This window comes from Onychostruthus taczanowskii, unplaced genomic scaffold (genome assembly GCF_017590055.1).
Source record: "Onychostruthus taczanowskii isolate IOZ18803 unplaced genomic scaffold, ASM1759005v1 scaffold10, whole genome shotgun sequence".
In the NCBI taxonomy this organism is placed as follows: Eukaryota; Metazoa; Chordata; class Aves; order Passeriformes; family Passeridae; genus Onychostruthus; species Onychostruthus taczanowskii.
This window is the reverse complement of record NW_024496526.1, coordinates 12,245,211-12,263,589: the sequence shown is the minus strand read 5'-3', so window position 1 is coordinate 12,263,589 and position 18,379 is coordinate 12,245,211. Positions and strand designations below refer to the sequence as shown.

General features: G+C 40.0%; 1 protein-coding gene across 1 annotated transcript in view; it reads right to left on the bottom strand.

Moving 5' to 3' along the window:
* Window positions 1-18,379, bottom strand: part of THSD7B (thrombospondin type 1 domain containing 7B) — a 243,286-nt gene that overhangs the window by 126,635 nt on the left and 98,272 nt on the right. The window contains exons 8-10 of the mRNA XM_041407405.1: window positions 8,675-8,866; window positions 5,044-5,278; window positions 3,143-3,258 (exon numbers count right to left, since the gene is read on the bottom strand). Coding sequence (XP_041263339.1) covers window positions 3,143-3,258; window positions 5,044-5,278; window positions 8,675-8,866 — 543 coding nt within the window. The remainder of the gene's footprint in view (window positions 1-3,142; window positions 3,259-5,043; window positions 5,279-8,674; window positions 8,867-18,379) is intronic.

Genomic DNA, 18,379 nt, shown 5'->3' with positions numbered 1-18,379 from the left:
TGAACCTTGAACTTGCAAATCATATACAGACTGACACATGCCTTGCTCCCCAGTGCTACTGGCTTGCTATTAGCACAGTTTCAGAATAGAAATTATAATCCAGAAGGGCTTCAGCTCCTTGAAGAGGCTTTCTTGGAGCTTCCAGGTCTTCTGTACTCCTGACTGCATAGAACAAGTTCCCAAGAGGTATAGATACCAATTCCTGCAGTTTGTTGAAGTCTTTTCTGTTCTTTTTTTTAATGTCTTGTTGATATTGCCATCCTTCCTTTCCAAGAATCATGAACTCTATCACTTTGTGATGATTTTCATTCAAATTATCTACCACCATTTGAATCTTACCCATTTCCTTCCTATTAATCAGTACCAAATCTAAATGAGCTTCCCACAGTCATTTTCTCCACCTCAAGAAACTAAATTATCCTCAACATTTATTGCACCTTACTCAAACCCCATTTTCAAAATTGAATTTCCTCCCTGGCTTTTCTATAGCATTCCTTACAAATGTTAATGAGCATAATTTTTATATTTCAGTTAAAATTGCTATAGCCTAATTTTTCCAGAGTACCAGCACTGTGCAGACCTGTCCTTTTAAAGCCAAACAGTTTTGCAGCATGGCTATGACTGTTTGCCCTCCTGAAAAAAAGTCAAAGCCTCAGGATCTCAGGACCATCTCAACTTCTCTGTCCTTGACTTTGTAACTCAGATAATGCTGTTTGGGAATTTCAGGGGTGCCTTACCTCTGTTTCCACTCCCTGCTCCTGTGCCACCAGCCTCCATTCTCCTCCTTTGCAGAGCCACACAACTCCTACCAAGACCCTCTCACTCGTCCCTGGATCTTGCATCCTTCCTTCTTCTGTCTTTCACCCCCAGAGCTCACAGAGCTCCATCACCATTCTTAGGTGAGGGACAAAATCCCTTTTCACTCCTGGAACATGTGCTGTATCAGGTCCAGTTTCCACAGAAAACATTCAGCTTCCCATTCTGATCCAGAGCAGACGGAAAGCCAGAAATGAAACTCTGCTCACAAATTTTCTGAGATTTTCTGAGATTTTTGTCACCAAAATCAGTGTTGTTTCCAATACCTTTGTAGAGATAAGAGCTCTTAAGTCTTCCACTTTGATCCGTTCTGGTTTTGTGTTTATGAGGATTGGAAGTGGCAGATCATGGACTGTGTGACACAAGGTAGAGATTGTTGGAATTTCTTATTATGGCACACCATGTATTTCACCCACTTTTACCCCATCTCATTTCAAAACTGATTTAAGGCATGGGGAGAAATAGGACAGCTACTATCAAACACTTCATGTAAACTTGTTTAGAGAATTAAGTAACTGAAATTTCTAACCTTCCTCCTGGACAGCCAATGCCCAGAAGAGAAGAGGTACTTACAGATACCATCTATTTTCAGAAGGAAGATGAAAAATGTTATTTATTGTTTGTTGTTTGCTTTTTTAATCTCCCTGTTTTAAATCTATGCTGACAGACCAGGGAGTACCTCATCCATGCTGAAAGCAGTTACCTCTCCAGGCCACCTTCACCCCCAGGAAAGCAGGTGACAGAGGAAAATCCACCTGCTGCTCATTCAGACCATTTCATATCCTGAAATCACCCTACTGCTTCTTTGATTCTTTTTTCAATCTATCCTCAAAGCCCAGGTAAAACAGATACATTACAGAAGACTGAAGTAGACAGTTGCCACCTGTAAGTATCTGAAATGGCAGAGAATCAATAACTTGCAACAACCTCCCTGCTCCTGCCTCCCCAACAGGTGCTGGGACTCAGTGGCACTTCCTTTGTGAATTATGTTGTCCACCCACCTGTTACTGCCCTAAGTTCAGTGCTGTCTGCACTTCTGAGGCTGGAGATAATCTTCTGCCAGATGACAGACGGTTGTCTGATGACATTTAAATGTAGGGAAAATGTCAGCTTTTTTACTGTGAGATGGTAAACTTGGATGTATTTCCTCAGATAAACTACAAACAGCTCAACTGGTAAAGTTCTGTGTAAAGCTGATTTAGTGATTTCATGTTTGTCTAAGTTCTGATCTTATGCTGGTACACAATTAATTTTAAATCTGCCAGGCAATACCTGTTCCTGCTTGATCTGATTAGTAATTCACCATCTGTATATTGCTTTCATTAAATACAACTTTTCTATAAAAAAACCACAACACCCCTAACAACTCATGTATGTATAGTGGCTTTGAAATTTCATTATCATGCTGAGGTTTTAATTGTGCAATGCAAATTAAAAAAAAAAAATCTTGCAATACAGCCATATCAATAACAGATTTAGCGAAAAACAAACTCCCTCATCTAAGAAGTTTTAATTTAGAATTATATTAAAATGATAACACTGCCAAGGAGGTTAAATAATTAATTTCTTCTCATTTTAATTGTAGACTATTATTTAATAAACAAAGTAATTTACCAGGTAATTTATTCTACTCCTTCATAGGCAGCTCATTTAAAGTCTAAAAATAAATTGCTAATTAAAACAGGATTCACTGTTTTAGAAAGCAACTCATTTTCCTGTAAAATCTAACAAGGACTATGCTAAAGCATCCACTGATAATATTTGAAGGGCAAGGAAACTACCAACAATAACAAAGTATTCTGGTAAGTAAGCAGACTTTCATCTGAACAATTAACGAAACACAAATTCATCAGAAAACCCAACACTAGATGATTATAAAGAAACTTTGTTGAACACTCGTGCCTCAAAGTTAAGCAACAAGATCAAAGATGTTTGGCCCTTGAAAAAAAAAGAAGTACAGGAGGTACGTGCACACCCCTGTGCATACACCCAGGTTGGTTGAGAAAATTGCATTTGATATGTAATTGCAATACGCAATTCCATGTGCACCCGTACAGCACAGGGGCATTGGAGTCGTGACTCTGAAGGCAGAAACCCAGAAGGAACTTTTCCTAGGCAAAGAGAATTCACATCTCCAAAGCTGCTCACAAGGATCCCACCTGCCCAAAAGCATGAACTCAAAAGTCAAGGTCCAAATTCCTCAGGTCCAAAGTTCATGCAGATGAATGCCCTAAAAATTACTAAACTGGTGTGAACTTCATCTGTTACATGTTTCTAGGCCAATGCCTTAATTTTTCCCCCAGATTTTGACTTCTTTAAGCCTTACCAGGCTGACAGGCTGTGGGGCAGGGTGTCCACTCACTGAACAGTGTAACAACACAGTCCTTCCTGCAGGGGAGGAGACACGGCCGCACCGCCTCGGGCCGGAGGGACTCCGGACACCTGCGGATAAAACACAATAAAAACTAAAAACTATGAAAAAAGATTCTATTCCTAAGACTTTCACAGATCTGTGAGCACACTGCCATATCAAAGACATCACTCCTGGCCAGAGCAAGCCTTATTTTTCTTTTCACTCACACAATTCAGCTGAATTTACTACGTTTCAAGGATTTTTTAAAAAAAAAAAAGTTTTTAAAAATGGGGAGCTTGGCTTGATGACTACAGGCTAAATGTAGCTCTGTCTGTGACATAAACCATGGGAGTAAAACAGATATATTTATTACCAAAGAAAGTGAGTAGTTATGTTTATAAAGTAGTCCTGTTTTAGCACAACATGCAACAGCCTTCAAACCACCTGTCTGTAAGGGCTGATGACATATTCCTCAACTTTCAACCCCCAAGGAACGCAAAAATAGTTTCAAGTGCAATACAGTGCAAAGAGCTCTGTGATTTTCTTCATTCATTTTTAACTCCTACATGGAAAACATGTCATACACATTCTAAGAAAAGTTTCAGGCACAGTTAATATATGAGGACTTGAAGAGTGGAAAAGGGACAATTTTAGGGGATCTGTCAGATCTTGCAGATCAAGTTGGTGAACAGGAAGAGAATTACTCTTTCTTACTCCTTATTAATTTCTATTAAAAAGATCACTAAACAATACTTGGTGATGCATGCAACCCAAAATGATCCCATTTGAAGGAGAAATGTGCCACTAATTCATACAAGAAAAAAAAAAAAGTTAAAACCATGATTCAACTACTTAAATGTTTACTTACTCCCTTCAGTTCCATTTCCTCTTACACCACCTCAAGAGTGGAGGGGGCAAACAACTATTTTAGGCTTTACATAACTCTATAAACAATATGTTTAATTAGGTAAAGTTCAAGCTTATCAATGCATTTGAGACATACACGAATACCAGATTTCTTTCATTTTATTTCATTAACCCCATTAACCTCAAGAATTTTAATTAACTTTACTGAAATCAGCACAGTCTGCTTACACAAACAGTATTGTTTTGAGAATTACAATAGGAAAGGAAACTCAGTTCTAAGTCTCTAGACTCATTAATGGTGCAAAAATAATTAGCAACGTCTTGATTTTTTGATATTAAGGAAAACATCTGTGCTACTTATTTTCTTCATTTAGTAAAGCAAAGCAAAATTTGGGATATTTCCACTGCAGAATATGTAATTTTGCTGTGTTGCTATCACATTATGGATGTTATATAAACCAAGTGAACAATACAGATCACACATATGGTACTGCCTTATTGGAGTGTAAATATAATGCAAAATCTATTTACTTTTTCTATTTGATTAGAGCACTGCTAATAAGGTGTTGCTTAACATTACATTCAAATGGATTTTATATTTTCATCACACCTGTCCTTCAGGGAAAATATTTGCAGAAAACTGTAAATTAGAGTAGCAGAGGAACTACAGTAAAAAATCTCCACAACTGAAAGCATGCTGTTTGCCTGGATTTACATGGAAAGTTAAAATGGGCTGGATATTTGGTTTCTTTACTTGTTACAACACTGATGGAGTAGTACCTGGAGAGTTAGTCCTGCAATGAAATTATTTCAATGCTGCAGAGTCCATACACTTGCTGAATATATATGCCTTTATACATCATGTATATTATACACTGATGGAGTAGTACCTGGAGAGTTAGTCCTGCAATGAAATTATTTCAATGCTGCAGAGTCCATACACTTGCTGAAAATGCCTTTATACATCATGTATATTACATAAACACTACCAAGCTTTCTTTAAATACCTTTTGGGAGTGACCTGGCCAGAGCTGCTCTTCCTGCAGAAGACTTTCCTAGTCTGAATGCCCACTCCACAGGTGGCCTCCCCGCTCCAGCTGGAGGTGGCGTTCAGCGCCGTGCCCAGCACGTCCTCGGAGCAGGAGCTCCAGGGGGACACTTCCCAGAAGAAATGCACACACAGGTGCTCGTTGCAGGCACGCTGCTCCTGCAGGTCTCGCTCAGGAGGACAGGCTTTTCCACCTGGAAAGGGTCAAGAGAACACCACATCCTCATCTCACGGCGTGCGGCAAAAGAAAGATGCGGGAAATTTTATTTAAAAGTCAGGTTTGCACAATACCTTCTCTTTGTCCCTCCCCACCCCCTACAAAAAATAAATAAATAAAGCTTAAATAAAGCTGTTGACCTTTATAGCTGCAATAACAACCTTCTAAAATATTGTTTCCTCATTAAATTAGCCTTGCATAAAATTGTATTCCAATGCATAATGGAAACAGAAACAGGCAAAGTATATTTCTGAGTTACTTTATCAATAACTCCTACACACAGCCAAGTTAATTCCATTTAAATGCCAGTATCACTCAGCAAACATGCAATCAGGTTTAAAGATGAATTAAGCATTATTTTTATGCTCATTCTCCTTGCTAATCTCCCAAGCAGGAACATCTCTCTCTCTTGTATTTGGACTCTATTCACATGTTGCCTTAAGGATTTCAGCAGCAGAAGAAGCTGAACCGTAATGACAGCAGGATGCATCAAATGACACCCACATCTGCAAATTAAGGAGGGGGGAAACTTGAAAGACACATCTGGAGTATGAAGCCTTCACTTCTTTGAAGCACCATCCTTCAAACCCATGTCCAAAGATTTTGCTGAACTGCTGCACTTTGTCAGCAACTGGTGACAAAGCCCCAAAGTACAGGAGTTTGAGGAGCCTCCCCAGAAGCTGTAACACTCCAGCCAGCAGTCTGAATTCATCCATAACAGCAGACGATCCTAGCTCAAAAGGTATGGAGTAATGCAGTGAAATTTAACAGCAAGCACTGTCATTTTAAGAAGAAAGAAGCAAAAATTAGTAAAATCAAAACCATTCTCCTCCAGGAAGGAGAACCTAGACAATTTGGGACACAGCCAAAGTGCTGGAGGTTTTGACAGGGCTGAAGTGCTGGGGACAGATACCACAAGGTTCAGAGCACATTTACACCCTGCTAAAATCAACAGGAGATGAAGGGATGTCAAAGGGATGCCAATTGCCTTGCAGGACTGACCCTCCTGAAAAAAGGTAAGGCCCCAAATGGCCACAATGAATAGCAGTGAGAAAAGAAAGAGAAACTACCTAACTCACTGGATAATCATGTCACATTACTATTCATCTTTTCATGAAAATGGACTGTTCCACACAGCATTCAGTCTCAGAAATGTTTAGTATGATGAGGGAGTAGAAAATGTCCCAGGTAGCTTATTTCCTGAAGAATCTGACTTGGCAGGAAAAACACAAACCAATTCTTTTGTGTGTGTGTTTGAGACACGTTTTAAAAATAAAAAAATTGTAACAAGCAAACAGCAAAACACCTGATCAATTAATAAGAAAAAAAAAAACCCAAAACTAAAGAACATTTCCAAATGTTCAATGTTTTGAACTTCCCAGGAAAAAATTACAGTGGCATTTTTTAACATTATGTTAGTTACAATATGTTAACAAAGCTCTCCTAAACAAGGCTGACTGAACTTAACATATAAAGAAATGTCTTATCCAAACCTGCCTGCAACACTGCAAGCAGGAGATGCTGTTTTTGTAAAGAGCACAAGGGCCTAGCCACATTTTGCATCTCATTGATAACTTTTGTACAAAGAAAGCAGGACAACATGCCCTTGCCTGGCCATTCCAGTAGCCATTTAAAGATTTATGATGTACAGCAGTTCCTATAACTCATTTTACACCTGCTGGGAGTGTCTGCTCTATGCTCTCCTCTTGCACCAAGTTTCAGACACTTGCTGTGTAAAGAATTATCTTTTAAAACCTGACTGAAATCAAGTTCCACAGGTTTCATCAACAGCTTCCTGGTTATCATATTCTGGGAGCAGGTAAAAAGCTTGGAGATAATGACCCAAAATTTCCTGAAGTCCTTCAACAGTAGAGCCACAGCTGACACTTCCTCCGTTGACACAGGCCAAATAAAATGGTCCTTACAAAGGTACCAGAGCTCTGTAGAAGTCAGGTGCTTAACTGTGAGCTGGGTGTGAAAAAGGTAGAAAAAGTAGGTAATTCAAAATTGTCTTAATATTGCAGTAATAATGGTATTAACTCCACTTCCACTCCCCAAATTTCAATCACTATCTGCACACAGATGTGTGACTCTGCACAGCAAATTGTAACACCATTGCTAAAGTCAGGGAGTTGGATTTTAATAGTTAATTATTCCTACTGAGAAAGTTCAAGTATTCAATTCAGAGTACACCATTTTTAGGTTAGTGCCTTTCAGGCTGAGATTATTGTGCTTCTCTGCTTCCAGAATTCACTCCTTCACCATGTCACTCTTGTAATTCCATGCTTTATCTGTTATTTGGATTCATTATTTCCATGGAAAATATGAGACAAACTGTATTTTCATTTTAATTATTCTCCAGCTCATAGACTTTTTTAGTAATAGTTACTATCATTCAATCAACAATTATCTTCATCCTGAAGGGTCCCAATTTTATTCACGAGTGCTTATGAGGATCTTGAGGTGAATACAGTCCTTTCACATGAGTAAGGGTTTGCAAGATCAAGTCCTTACATTAGCCCAGAAACAGTGGGTGGCTCTAATTATAATTTACAAAATAGCATTTACCAGATCTTGCCCTGGACTAGATTTGCATCTAAAAGTGTTTTGCTCTGCATTAACTGCACCAGTTTTGGCACTAGCAAGTATTTTATGTCAACAAGGCTTTAGCCTGTTGGACCTCTTCACATTTTATGAATTTTTATGCACTTGATCCAAGACCTTCCAAATCCTGTGTGATAAACCAACACACAAATTAATTATCATACGTGTAACTGAATTAGAAGACTACACTTCTAACACAAAAAGGTTTGTTTAAATAGCTATATCACTGATGTCAATATGTAAAAAAACAGATATATTATATGTCTGTGAAGATCGAGAAGAAATTACATGTATTTATCGAGTGCTATTTACTTACTACAACAAGCAGGTCCATACATTCCAGGTCTTACATTAAGAAAAAAAAAAAAAAAAAAAAAAAAAAAAGCAAGTCCTTTTCCATTTTCTCATTTTTCACAGCCCACTGGTTTTAAATCATTACTGATATGTTCCCATATAAAGACACTTGCATGACAACTCTGTCATGCAGCAATTTTACTGGTAGAGGATGAAGCTCTCCAGAACCAAATTCACACCCAGACAGGCCCTCAACAGCCAGCAATTCAGAGGCTGAAGTAAATAGTTTTCAACTGTGACAGAATTTCTCCAAGTGACACATGAACTCCAGCCCATCAAGATCTCTTAGTCTCTTGGCAGAGACAAGCATTCAGCATTATCCCTGATTCCTGAGGAAGCGGGATTAGCTCTTGGCTCAGGAGAGGAAGTCAATGCATTAAGGAACAGTGATTATCCAGCAATGTTCAGCACTCACCCTCGGCTGGAAGGGCCACGATGGACCTGCTCCTGCTTTGAGTGCCCTCGGCATTTTTGCTGGAGCAGGAGTGGGAGCAGGGAGACCACGGGGACCACTCGCTGAGCACACAGTCCCTGGCACAAGGGACTTCACAAGCCACCACCTCGGGACGGGGAAGCTCCGAGCAGAGGTGATGTGGAACTTCTTCACCTGGAGCAAATGAAACAAGACAGACATGGAGGGAGGCATGGCTTGGTTCAATACCCACAGCCTGCACCAAACACACTGACTTCATGTCACACGCCCACCAGCCCATGGAGGAATGTGCTACAAAACAGCATGTGGTGAGGCTTCAGGCTGCAAAGAGCAATACTCGAACAATTATCTTAAAAATTTATTCAGGAAAGCAAAGAAGAAAAAAACGTGTTTCAAGCTCAGTGTGTGACATCTTGGCTGCAGTCCATTCTCTGAAGCAGGTAAGCGAAAGGAATGGGATAATTTCATCAAAAGAAAGCTGTAGTATCTCAACAGAACTAACGATAATTGCCCCATATTTTCTTGCAATCTCTACCTACAGAACTTATTTTCCACAGTACAAACTGTGCAGGTCCCCAAAGAAGTCAAGTTTCTTTTTGCTGTAGGCCAGAGAAATTTTGGTCCTTCCCCTTCCGCCTCACCAGAATGAGACACTCTTATTTCTGACTCTTGCCTCTCACCCAAAAGCTAGGAGATCTAAAATTATTAATCTATTGGGCCACCACCATTCAAGAGAGAAATACTTTCGGCTGCAGATGAACCAAGAGACCTGGACCACAGCAGATGTCCTGATGAGAAGCATCCTTTCAAAAGCCCTTTCAACAAGAAGGACAGTGGGGAAAACCTGCCAACCAAAAGAACTACTGCTGGAATGAGCAGCAAAAGGAGGCACATGAGGGATGTCATGTGGAATGCAACAGAGGGAACTATTGCTTTTGGAAAGGAAAATAAACTATTTTTTTAAATAAGAAATTTAAGTAATTACATAGAATTTACAAGGACATCACAATTCATAAAAATTCATAAAATATAACTCTTTTAGTACTGAATTACACCCAATGTCTTACAAATGCATTTTAAACGATGAACAGTCATGACTGACTGCTACACTGTTCAATTGCTTAGTATTTCTGGATCCTCAGGAAACGTCGGCTACATCTGAAGTTTCTAGAAGCTCAACTGTTTATGAAAAAAAGGTCCCATCACATGTTACCTCCTCTTTTGCCCTTATAATAGTCACAAACCTCTCCTTCAAGGTTTCTTTAATTATGAACCTAGGGAAAAAAACCACAATGACTATCCAGCCTTAATTATATGTTAAAAAAATAAAAAATTATAATGGCAGAAAGTGCCTCTTTCACCTCATGCTCCAGGAACAGGCTCAGTAACAAGGCAGCTCAGGAAGCAATTATAACTGGGAGGGTAGAAAACTGAGCTGCTTTTACAAGAGCCCACATCTACAAGTGAGTAAATAAGAGAGGCAGGCTATGAGCACATAAAGCTGTCAACAGCACAGCGCTATTATCTGCAGTTGCATCCCTAAATGAAGACAGGCTCATCACCCTCAAGGCACAGATAAAACTTTTCAAGCGTATTATGAGAAGGAACAGCAGATCCAGCAGGCAATCAGACTGCAAGACATGGTTAAAAAGTACTTTAGTTTTATACTCCCTTTCCTTCATGCCCACCTGGAAAGGCTCAGTGTGCCCAGTGTTTGCACCAACCCCCTACACAGAGCCCCCATCCATCGGTGCTGCAATTGGCATCCCAAGGAAAAACAAGCTGAATCTGCTTTGACCAGCCTCTGTATCACCACTGCTGCTTTGGATGCTCACCTAATGCTGAGAACTACCTTCAGAAAAAAAAAAAAAACAATGTGAAAACAGCAAATAAACCTGTTAGGCTTATTCCAGCTGTCTTCCCAAGTCACCTAAGTGTCAAAATCCCCACTAACGTCTGACAGCTTGTCTGTACGGCAGCAGGTAAGGCAGGGCAGCCGGGGCAGGCTGATTTTAGGAGTCAGTGGTACAGCAGCATCAAGAGATTACATGCTTTGGTGAAGCAGGGTGAAACACCTTCCTCCTCTCCAGCACCGACAGGGAAGCACGTGGACAGCCAGGGACAGGCTTCAGAACCAGATGGGATGAGGTGGGACACTGGCCCTGAAAGCACGAGCCCCACCCTTCCATCCACAGCTCAGGTTATCTGTTACATCAGGACTTTATGGACAGAAAGTGCCATGATGTTCACCAAATTCTGAATTTAGCAGATCTTTCCACAATCTTTACATGCACAAGGTGTGCTCTGTGGAGCCAGATGGAGGATCCACCTAAATGTATTCTGAATTTTTTTTCCACCAATCAGACTGTGCTACAGATCTAAGCATCAGAGAAGAACTGCCTGTTGAAAGCCAAGAAGGCCTTTCCACTGATTTAATCAGACTTTAAAAATCTCAAAAAACTCCTTTCAGAAGATGATTTAAAACACTTGGGCCCCCTTTGAGGTGGCTTTTTCCACCCATAAGCTCACATTGTCACATATTGTGGGGTGACCACCCTGTGGGGAAGGGAGGCAAATACACTTTCAACTTCCTCCTTCCACAATTTCTTTTCAGACTGGATTTACAGCAGGTGACAGGGACACTGCAAACAGAGGCTGCAATTCACAATTCCTGGGCAAAGAAAGGAAGCTTTGTGCTTTGTTAGAAAGAGTTTACCACTGGGTGCATGAAGGCACAATTCAACTCTCACTTTGATTTACTTTATAGCTCCATTTGCCATGTTCAGGTTTAATCACTGCCTTCTATTACTGCAGAAGGGGAATTTCTTCTGTACCAGCTGCCTGGCAGAGAATTCTCAGAAAACTACTGTATACTACAAAGGGAGGCAATAATCTTTAATTTTCCATGAAAAATACTAGAACAGGACATAGCTGAAGTGTGCTTTATGCATTGTCGCAGATTTAAAGGGAATATTAAATTCTCAAGAGCTTCCAAACTGTCCACTCAGTACCTTGAAAGTATAAGTCTTATCTCACATATGGCTGAATAATCTTTCCAGATCTTTCCACAATCTTTACATGCACAAGGTGTGCTCTGTGGAGCCAGATGGAGGATCCACCTAAATGTACTGAGCGAGCTGGCAGAAGAGCTCACCACGCCACACTCCATTTTTTACTAGAAGTCCTGGCTATCCAGGAAATTCCCAGAAGTGATTGGTGACTGGGGGTTGGAAGCGTGACACCCAGCTACAAGAACGGTTGGAAGGAGGATCCAGGGAACTTCAGGCCTGCAGCTTGACCTCAGTACCAGCAAAGGTGATGGAGCAGATCATCTTGACTGATATCACACAGATTCTACAACACAACCGGGGGATCATTCCCAGACACCATGCATTTAGGAAAAGCAGATCCTGCTTCACCAACCTGATCTCCCTCCATGATAAGGTGACCCACTTAGTGGATGAGGGAAAGGCTGTGGATGTATCTATCTGGACTTTATCAAAGCCTTTAACAGAATTTCCCACAGCATTCTCCTGGAGAAACTGGCTGCTCATGGCTTGGACTGGTGCAGTTTGCTGGGTAAAAGCCTGTCTGACATCCAGTCCCAGGGAGTGGTGGTGACTGGAGTTAATCCAGCTGGGGCTGTCACCCCTGGTGCTTCCCAGGGTCCAGCCCTGTCCCAGCCCTGTTTAACATCTTTACTGATGCTCTGGACAAGGGGATCGAGGGCACTCTCAGCAAGCTCGTGGACAACACCAAACTGGGCAGGAGTGTGGATCTGCTGGAGGGCAGGAAGGCTCTGCAGGGGGATCTGGACAGGCTGGATCAAAGGGCTGAGGCCAGCTCTGTGAGGTTCAACAAGGCCAATAACTGGGTCCTGCACTTGGATCACAAAACCCAGGCACATCTCCAGCCTGCAGGGTGCCCAGTGGAAAAGCACCTGTGACTGCTGGCGGGCACCAGCTGAGAGCAAGAGCACAACCAGACACCATCACCTGAGAGCACAACCCACACCACCCAGATGCTGATCTGCCTGAGGTAGATCAGAACTGAAACAGCACCCTCAGCATCCTCAGAGCCCAGCTGATCCCTCTCACATGCTCTTTATTTCATGCCTTAAGCACTGATTGTTCTCAGCCTCGCTGAATGCTTGCTTTCCTAAAGAAAGCCATAGTTAAGAAAAATGTTACAGTTTTCTATTCAAAACGCTTTATTGCAAGCATCCTGACCAACTCTAATGGCATTTTTTTTAAACTGATTGCCTTGTACTTGAATAGTTTAGTGATTATAAAAGCTAAATACTCAAGATATACCAAACAGATAGCATTTTACAGGAAAGATTTAATCCATTTTCTTTCATGTCAGGGTGTAATAATTACAAAAGAGAGGACAAGCATGGCATTTTTGCAAATATATTTGCTAACAAAGTTGCTCACAAATGCTAACAAAGACCTAATGTACTGGTCTCTCATTTGAATCCTTTAACAAGGTAACAGAGAAGTGGCATCCTGAGCGGAATTTTTCATTCACCTAAAAGCAAACTAAATTCTTCCCAACAAGAGAAACAAAATAAGGAATGACCTAAAACCCTCCTTGAACTGAAAAGCTTGGTATTTTTCCAGAAACTTTTTTTTTTCATTGTCTTTTGCATTCCAGAAGGAGAAGCCACTCCCACAGTCCTGAGTAATGCACTCCATGGTGAGGCACTGAACCAAGAGGAATGTTTTGTTTGGAATCAGTCCAATAATAAACTGCACCTGTCTGTTTTACACCCTGCCTTGCAGCTCTGGTGCATTGTCTCATTCTTCCCAGTGACCTGTTATACCCATCTCCCGTGACACAGTTTTTAATTACTCCTGCAAAAGACATCCCTCCTGGCTCAGGAAAAAGGGAATGTCCACTAGACAGGGGACAACTAAGGCAGCAAAAATAAAAATCCCATCAGGCAGCAGGAACCAAAAGATCAACTCAATAACAAACCAAGTGTTCTCCTTCTGACATTCAATAATATAATACCATGCTCATTTTTTAGAAAGAAAAATTGCAAAGTCACTTTGAAGTTTTCATGTTTGAACATGTTTGGAACCTCAAGTGACCTCCATGATGGAAAAAGGCCCAAGACAAAGGAATTGCATTTCAGACAGTTCTGCACTGCTACCTAGAAGTTCAGAAAATTTATTTTTTGCACAAGTGACTGCTGCAAAAATGCTGCATATTTAATGACAATTACCAGTTTGCCATCAATATTTCTCCTTGTAGCATTTCAAATTATTCAGTGGAAATAATGAAGCTGTCATCTAAAATACTATACGTATCGTAAAATTTTACGTCCCACTTAAATCTCAGAAAAGAATGACAATAAACTTTGATTAAATACTTGCCTGTAACAGAGTGAGATGTCAACAGACAGCAGTAAATTCAGAGGGATTCCTATTGACTGCATGCCAGTTTGCTGAGAGCAACTGCATGCAGAGAAACTGTGTGCTGGCAGGATCCTGGCCTGGACATCTCATCAGCTAAGGAAAATGCTACCTTTAAACACAATAACAATCAAATTACAATAGGAGAAATTTCTTACAACCCTCCTGAACATCTTCATCTCATCACGACATCACAGATTTTTTTTATTTTTTTCCCACATTGCACAGCCAGCTTTAGAGAATAAAGCATCCAAGACTTGCCATGCTCAGTCATCTCCACAGATGAATGTCACACTCCACTGAAATCCTGGCTCCTGGCTGACTTTGCTTAATGCCAGTCAACAGGTAAGAACAGCAGAGAAGAGAGGTGTCAGTTTGTCAGGGAAAGCAGTGGTGTATGGAATAAATTTAATTGCACTGGTCCATCACTATTACCAGAGCCCCACAGAGAGGAAGAGGATGCAAAAGAGATGAAGAGGAAGGGAGGTCGAGAGTGTGAAAGAAGGTGAAACTGTAAAATAGAACAAGCCACTCATGACAAACAAGAGGAAACAAACACAAATAAACCTAGACATTCCTTGAGGGGGAAAAAAAACAAAAGAAATGAGACAATCCTTAAGATTTTGAGTCAAAAGATTTGGTCAAATGCCACTACAAAAACATTTCTAATCACATAATGCACAATGAAGAAAAAGGGAATAACAATGCATGGAGTATAAGGAAAAAGTGAAGGCAAAAAGTACAAAAAAGGAACAGAGGCAACAATAATGAATATAGGAAGCAATGTATGTCTGGAAAAATGTTACAAAATCTCACCCAAGTCCCTGCATAATTGGCCACAATCCTGTCCCTTACCTATGTCCAAGTGATCATTACAGAGGTTATGAGAAAAAGAGGATGACAAGTATAGAAAAAAAAGCAGTATCTGTTTTCCTTCTCTATACATCCTCTACTGCAATTTGGACTGTTTATCCACAATTCTTTTCTCTCTTTATGCAAATGCACCTAAGAAAATTCATTTGTGAGTGCAAGGAAGCCCAGCACAGGAGAGGCACGTCAGTGAGCAGCTGCCAGGCCTGCAGAGAAGGTCCCAGAACACCTCAGTGCAGCACCTCCACACTCAAGGTTAGAACAACCAACACACCTGCAGGAGGTTACCCACAGAGACATCAGCTCTGCTGCGTCTCCTACCCCACACAAGAAAGACAATTCCTTTGTTCCTTAACAAAGGAATTTGCTGCACCTTCACCTGCTGAGTTTGGGCACAGAAGCAGAATTAGTTCTACCTCGTGGCTGTTTGCACAATCCCTCCTGAATGGAAGAGAAATTGCTCAAGTGGCAGCTGAAAGTAAACAAGGGTTGACTGTATCCCCAGAGAAAAGCAGGGAAATTCAGGCTGCTGTTCCTAATAATTAACATAGCGCAGCAATCTGAAAACTTAAAGTATAAGAACATAACATAATCCATATTAGTGTTCTGCAGGTTTCTTTTTTACCTCTATTTCTTTTCAATTTTTTCCTTATTTTCTCTCTATTATCCCACTTCCTTGTAAATGAGGGAATCTACACAGGTGGGTTGATCAAGACTGATTGCAATTAAGATTTATTGTTGAAATTGCTGCTAGGGTGTAATTGAAACAGGTGTCCCTCTATTTCTTTCTCTGTACTGCTTTGCTCCAAATGCTAAACAACACAAAATATTGTAGCAACCAATCACACAAATAATTTCAATGTATTAAAATATTACAAAATGTAGATGTATTTTGAAAACTTTGAGGAAAAAATATAAGTGGACTTGTTCACTCCAGTAGTGTACAGAATCCATTTCAGCTAACATCATTGTACAGGGGAGAATAATTTTAGTGGAAGAATTCAGGTATTTTAGTTCAAAAAAAAAAGAAGGTGGCATGTTATACCCAAGGCATCACACCTGTGAATTTCCAAATATTTTATTTTTGACAACGTGAGGTGCCATCTCCAATGTCAAAACTTGAAAAAAATTATAAGGGGCTTATTACAAAGGGAAAACTAATTGTGCTCTTACACAGCCACTGACCCCCAAAAAGAAAACATTTGTGTTCAGACATGGAAAAATGCAAAGCTTTTGTACCTTCTGGTTTGATTATTATGATTTTTCTTCAGATTATGCTACTCTTAATAATGACATGCCTTGCTCATTTCCTCATAAGCATAAGAAATCTATCCCTGATTGTTATCCACATTATATAAATTGGCAATTTGCAATATATTGGGAATAGCAGACCCTTTTTCTCTTGTAGCCCTGGAAACCACCCCAAAAGTGAGTTGGCATTAACATAGGACACTGAAAATTTGCAAACAATAGTGCAGCAGATGAGGTTGATCTAAGTTGGCAAAGGTCTTGTTTTCAGATACAGTGAATGCTAATGATAATAAATAATTGGAAATACCATCTGGACTCCTTAAAAAACCTCTTTCTCCAAGTCTGCAATTGAATCTCTACAAAAAAGAGGATCAATGCAAAAGAAAATGAAAACAGTAAATTAAAATTAGATTTATGCCAACTACTTAAAACTAAGAGCTCATTTAGAAGCAGTTAACACAAAAATGTGTTCTAGTTCAGCTGCAGAGTCTGGCTTAAGCTCATAAAGCAACTATGAGAGCTCCCACTATCCATCAGGAAACGTTCAGAATCTGCAGGACCAAATACTAGGCTATTTTTTATTTTTATTATTACTACTATCTTTTTCAATTTTGTCTCTAATTGATCCACAAATCTCAGAAGTGAGCTTTTAAAAATTGCAATAAAGAAAATACACCCAGTACCACAGATGATCCTCAGTCAAGCGTCTAGATGAATGTCTGAGATCTGTTCTTGACCAAAACAATACAAACAGCAAGCCATGACCTTTGGTTCTTGAGGAGAACTTCCCTGTACAGCCAGGTTTAGCCAAGTAGCAACTGTGCATGTGAAGTGCATTAGACATTTTTCAGCTGGGTTAAGTTACTTCTGGCTAATGTACCATGACCTCTGCTTGAACCATTTTTACATAATAAAGCTGTGAATTTTAGACAGAGTATTTAATTCCCACTGTGTTTTGCATACTTCATTTAGTACTTAAAATGGGGATAAATCAAATACAGGAAACACAATATTAACAATATTTTCTGTGTGCTTCCACTTTGCCTATGAGGTGGAACTTTAATTACATCATTAATAACAATGTCAGCATTTTCAGTCAGTAGTGCATCATTCCTCTAGTGCCATTTAAACTGCATTTGGTCTCTAAACTGCTCCACCCTCTGGAAGTGGTTCACTGATTATATTGGAACAGCAGCCTCATCCTGCTTACATCTCAGCTACCATGGCATCAACAGAAGAATTTAAAGGTAGGAACCACTTATCAAGACCTAAAATTGTTTATTTAGAAAAGTTTCTTGATATTTTCTCTCTCCAGAAAGTTTCTATAGATTTCAAGGTGACAGTCGCTTTCAGGAAGAAAACAAAACAAAACAAGAACGACAAAAAAATCCATTAATGTTTTTTCCAATTATTCAGCATCCAAACTGTTTTAAACACATTAAAAAAATAGGGGGTGTGTGCACCAATAGCTGCTCGGTTTTCCCAAACTGAGTGACAGAGTTGAAACCTGAAGACTGCATTAAAAATGTCAAAAAAAGGTCATTGCCAATGCTTTGGTAGTGCCCTCATGGTGCAGCCAGAACTTACAGAAGAAGAGAGGGAGATGACAGAGGACAACAAAAAGGAATGTAAGGGAAGAAAACCCAGGAGAAGGAACTGACCTTATTGTCAAAATTTCACCAAATTCAGAGAGGCTGAAGCACCATGTGTTGAGGTGGGAGCTCAAACAATTGATGTTTGCTGGGTTTCAGTGCCAGCAGCTGCCCTCCCACACTGACCTGGTCCTTATTTGCTCCAAAGTAGGAAAAAAAAAAAATTAACCCCAAAGGGTCCAGATTGATACCAACCAGTCATCCCCAAACAGATTTTCCAGCTCCTGTTGGAGAGCTGCTATTTTAACTTTGCTACCAGATTAAAGAAAAATAGAGAATCAGTAAATGGAATCAGATGAGCGCACCTCACCCCATTTTTAATCACCCTGAAGTGTCAAAGCTGTCAAGAGACATTTGGACATGCTTTTCACATATAAGAATAGAAACACAAAAAGCAAAGAATAGCTGGCTAAAATTTGGTTTTCTACCACTAAATTTCTTTGTGTGAAAAAAGCAATAACCTCACTGCAACTTAGAAAATATTTTTGTTCTGA